The following is a 3,663-nucleotide window of genomic DNA, read 5'->3' as shown; positions in this document are numbered from 1 at the left end:
TGGTTGGGAAATACTTTCGCATGCGGCTTACTCATCAGACTTGGCTCCGTCCGATTACTACTTATTTGCATCGATGGGACACGCACTTTCTCAGCAGCGTTTCACTTCTTACGAAGATGTACGAAAATGGCTAGATGACTGGTTTGGCTCAAAAGAGCAATAATTTTTTTGACGTGGTATCCACAAATTGTCAGACAGATGGGAAAAATGTATAGCTAGCGATGGGCAATACTTCGAATAAAATATTTTTTATCATTTTCATGCAATAAACGTGTATTTTCTATTAAAAAATTTCGGTTTCATATTTACATACCTGGTACGTATAATTATCCACGTATAAATGTGAATTATAATAAATCAGATGGGATCATTCTGCAAATTGGTTTGTATCGAAAGAAGAACCAGAGTTTATAAAATCGAGAGGGAGATACGTGAACATTTTACTCGACGATGAGGAATATGAATATATGAGCGGTCATGTAATTGATGGGAAAAATTTGCTACCCGCGACAGGTTATTTGGGACTCGTTTGGAAAACTATTGGCATGATAAATGGGATAATGCACACAACGATACCGATAGTTTTCCGAGATGTAAAATTTATTCGTGCTACTCATTTGTCGAAAAGTAATGCTGTGAAACTATACATTGCAATACAGACAGGTATTTACGGGTATTAACTGTTTTAATTTAAGTAAATTTTCTCTGAAATTTCTATAGTAGTATTCGCAGGTTCATTGTACCTTAAATTATTGTTTAAGCATTTATTATATTATAATTCTTTACAAGGCAGTTGAACAAAATATCTGGGTCCGATGAATTAGCGAATACCGATTACAGTTAATGCAGTATGATGACAAAAATGCAGAATAATCAAATATGTACGAATATTACAGATGGAAAGTTTGAAATAACCGAAGGAGACAGCATTGTCGTAACGGGTACAGTATACGAGGCATTAAATCCAGAACAAGAAATGGTTCCGACAGATCTATTATCGGAGACTAATGATGAAAATGAAAATATGACTGCACGAGATGTCTACAAAGAATTGAAATTGCGTGGATATCAGTACAGAGGCTTATTTCGTGGATTAAAGAGTGCCTCTATTTCGGGAACCCAAGGACATATTACTTGGAAAAGTAACTGGGAATCTTTCATGGATACTATGTTACAAATGATAATTATCGGATATGATACTAGGGAATTGTGTGTTCCTACGGATATTAAAAAATTAGTGATCAATCCAACGCTTCATGCTTCGAAGCTGCGGGATAACATAGATAATGCAGAAGTTACAACAGATATGGATAAACGTAATTAACTTCCATTATTAATTTATCGTTCAATTCGTTTCGTCAATATCGTAAATATTGCCTAAAGATCTCAATAATATGAAGCGTATTATTTTACTTGTCTTATTACAGTATTACAGGTACGAGTATATAAAAAGATAGACACGATAAAAGCTGGCGGAGTAGAGATTCGAGGTCTGAAAGCTACTCAGATCTCTCGTCAGAAATTAGATCAAGATGCTGTTACCGAGGAATATACATTTGTAGCTCATTGTGATCGCAGTAAGATTTCCTTGAATGAAGCAATTCGATTATCGGCTCAACTCGTACTGGAAGATCATCAAATTACCAAAGTGCAAGCCGTTGAGCTAGTGGAAGATGTCGACGATATTGAATTAGAACATCTCTCGTCTTCATTATTGCTTGAGGCATTTGGTGATATACCACTGATACAAGTCAATGTCACTCTATTAACATCATCAAATCGTTTCAAGCCAGAAGACTTACCGCAAAACTTCTCAATCAAAGATTTTGAACAATCACCTTTGGATAACAAAGCCTCAATTGTCACTGGATTCAATCTTTTGACCAAACAACACACATCGTTAAAGCAACTGTTGCCATTTTTGAGAAAGGATGGTTATCTGTTGACTCGTGAGAAGTGCGACTTAACTGACTATAAAAAACATTTGCAGCAATACGAATTAAACGTTATACTTGAAAAACGCACTGATAAAGAACTAGTTGTACTTCTGAAAAAAAAAATTTCAATAAGAGAAAGGACTGTTGTTTACATAAGTAATGATAACTTTAATTGGCTGGAGAATCTAAAGTCGCTTTTGAGTGACGAAAACAAGCTTGACAGGAATAGCAGAATTATAATTGTGGGAGAAAAAAATTTTGAATGTGGTTTAATGGGTTTCATTAACTGCTTGAGGAAAGAGCCAGGTAGTGAACTTGTTAGGGGTGTGCTCCTACAAGATGAACAGGCACCTAAATTCTCTTTTCAAGACCCCTTCTACAAAGAACAATTGCAGAAAGATATGACCATTAATGTGTTGCGATCTAATAAAACTTGGGGATCGTACAGACATTTAAAATTGCCGCGACTCGAAGCCATACATGTACCTACTGCTCATATTTGTCAAAGGGTAATACAAACTTTTTTAAAATATAGTTCTTTATCATTGTAATAATATTATCTCTTGTTTGTCTTTTAAATGCAAAATTTTACTTGACAAATGGATTTAATGCTGTCACAAAGTTTCCTTTTAGAATTATATTCTATATACGTTCCATATCATAATACGAAAATTTTATTTCTTCACAGGTTCGAGGTAACTTAAGTACATTCTGTTGGATAGAAAATAATTTATCTGTTGTGTCTCGTCGTGAGAAATTAGTGCATGTTGTTTACTCATCTCTGAATTTTAAAGATATAATGCTCGCCACTGGTAAATTAACATCTCAAGAGGATATTTTAAAAGGACGGTTATTTCAGTCTCTTCCTCTTGGAATGGAATATGTGGGTTTTGATGTTAACGGACAACGTGTAATGGGAATTCGTAATACTGAGTAAGTAATAAAAAAATAACTACAAGAAATTATTATATTATGATGACATAAAATGGACAACAAATAAAAGTTTCTCTTTTTAGTTGCATAGCAAACATTGTTGAGAAAGATGAAAATCTTTGTTGGAAGATACCCGATGTGTGGACATTTGAAGAAGCGGCATCAGTCCCGTGCGTTTATAGCACGGTTTATTTATCCTTATACATTTATGGAAAAATGAAAAAGGGCGATAAAATACTTATACATTCTGGTACTGGAGGTATAGGACAAGCAGCTATTCATCTCGCTCTTAAAGAAGGATGCGAAGTGTTTACTACCGTCGGCACAAGTGACAAACGGAGCTTTCTTAAGGAAATGTTTCCGATCATTTCGGATAATCATATTGGAAATTCTCGAGATACAAGTTTTGAACACATGGTTATACGCCAAACGAAAGGGCGCGGCGTCGACATTGTGCTAAATTCATTGGCGGAAGAAAAATTAATCGCGTCTGTTCGATGTTTAGCTCAAAACGGTCGATTTTTAGAGATTGGAAAATTTGATCTCGTATCTAATAATTTCCTGAATATGTCCAAGTTTAATAAAGGTATTAGCTTTCATGGGATTATACTGGATAATATGTTCACTGGTGATCACAAATATAAGTCCCTATTGTCCAAAATGATGGCCGATGGTATAAAAAATGGAACAATTAAACCAATTCAAGCAACAATTTTTCCAAAAATTAATATTGAAGAAGCTTTTAGGTTTATGGCCAGCGGGAAACACACGGGAAAGGTATGCTTGTACTGAA

At 34.8% G+C, this 3,663-nt stretch overlaps 1 protein-coding gene across 1 annotated transcript in view; it reads left to right on the top strand.

The window, feature by feature from the left end:
- The window catches only part of LOC108765644 (fatty acid synthase), a 35,669-nt gene that overhangs the window by 22,053 nt on the left and 9,953 nt on the right, over positions 1-3,663 (top strand). The window contains exons 9-13 of the mRNA XM_018514450.1: positions 355-663; positions 897-1,316; positions 1,428-2,446; positions 2,626-2,870; positions 2,954-3,647. Coding sequence (XP_018369952.1) covers positions 355-663; positions 897-1,316; positions 1,428-2,446; positions 2,626-2,870; positions 2,954-3,647 — 2,687 coding nt within the window. The remainder of the gene's footprint in view (positions 1-354; positions 664-896; positions 1,317-1,427; positions 2,447-2,625; positions 2,871-2,953; positions 3,648-3,663) is intronic.

This window comes from Trachymyrmex cornetzi, unplaced genomic scaffold (assembly GCF_001594075.2).
Source record: "Trachymyrmex cornetzi isolate Tcor2-1 unplaced genomic scaffold, Tcor1.1 scaffold507, whole genome shotgun sequence".
NCBI classification, from domain to species: Eukaryota; Metazoa; Arthropoda; class Insecta; order Hymenoptera; family Formicidae; genus Trachymyrmex; species Trachymyrmex cornetzi.
The sequence above is the reverse complement of the archived record's forward strand: the minus strand, read 5'-3'. Positions and strand labels throughout refer to the sequence as shown.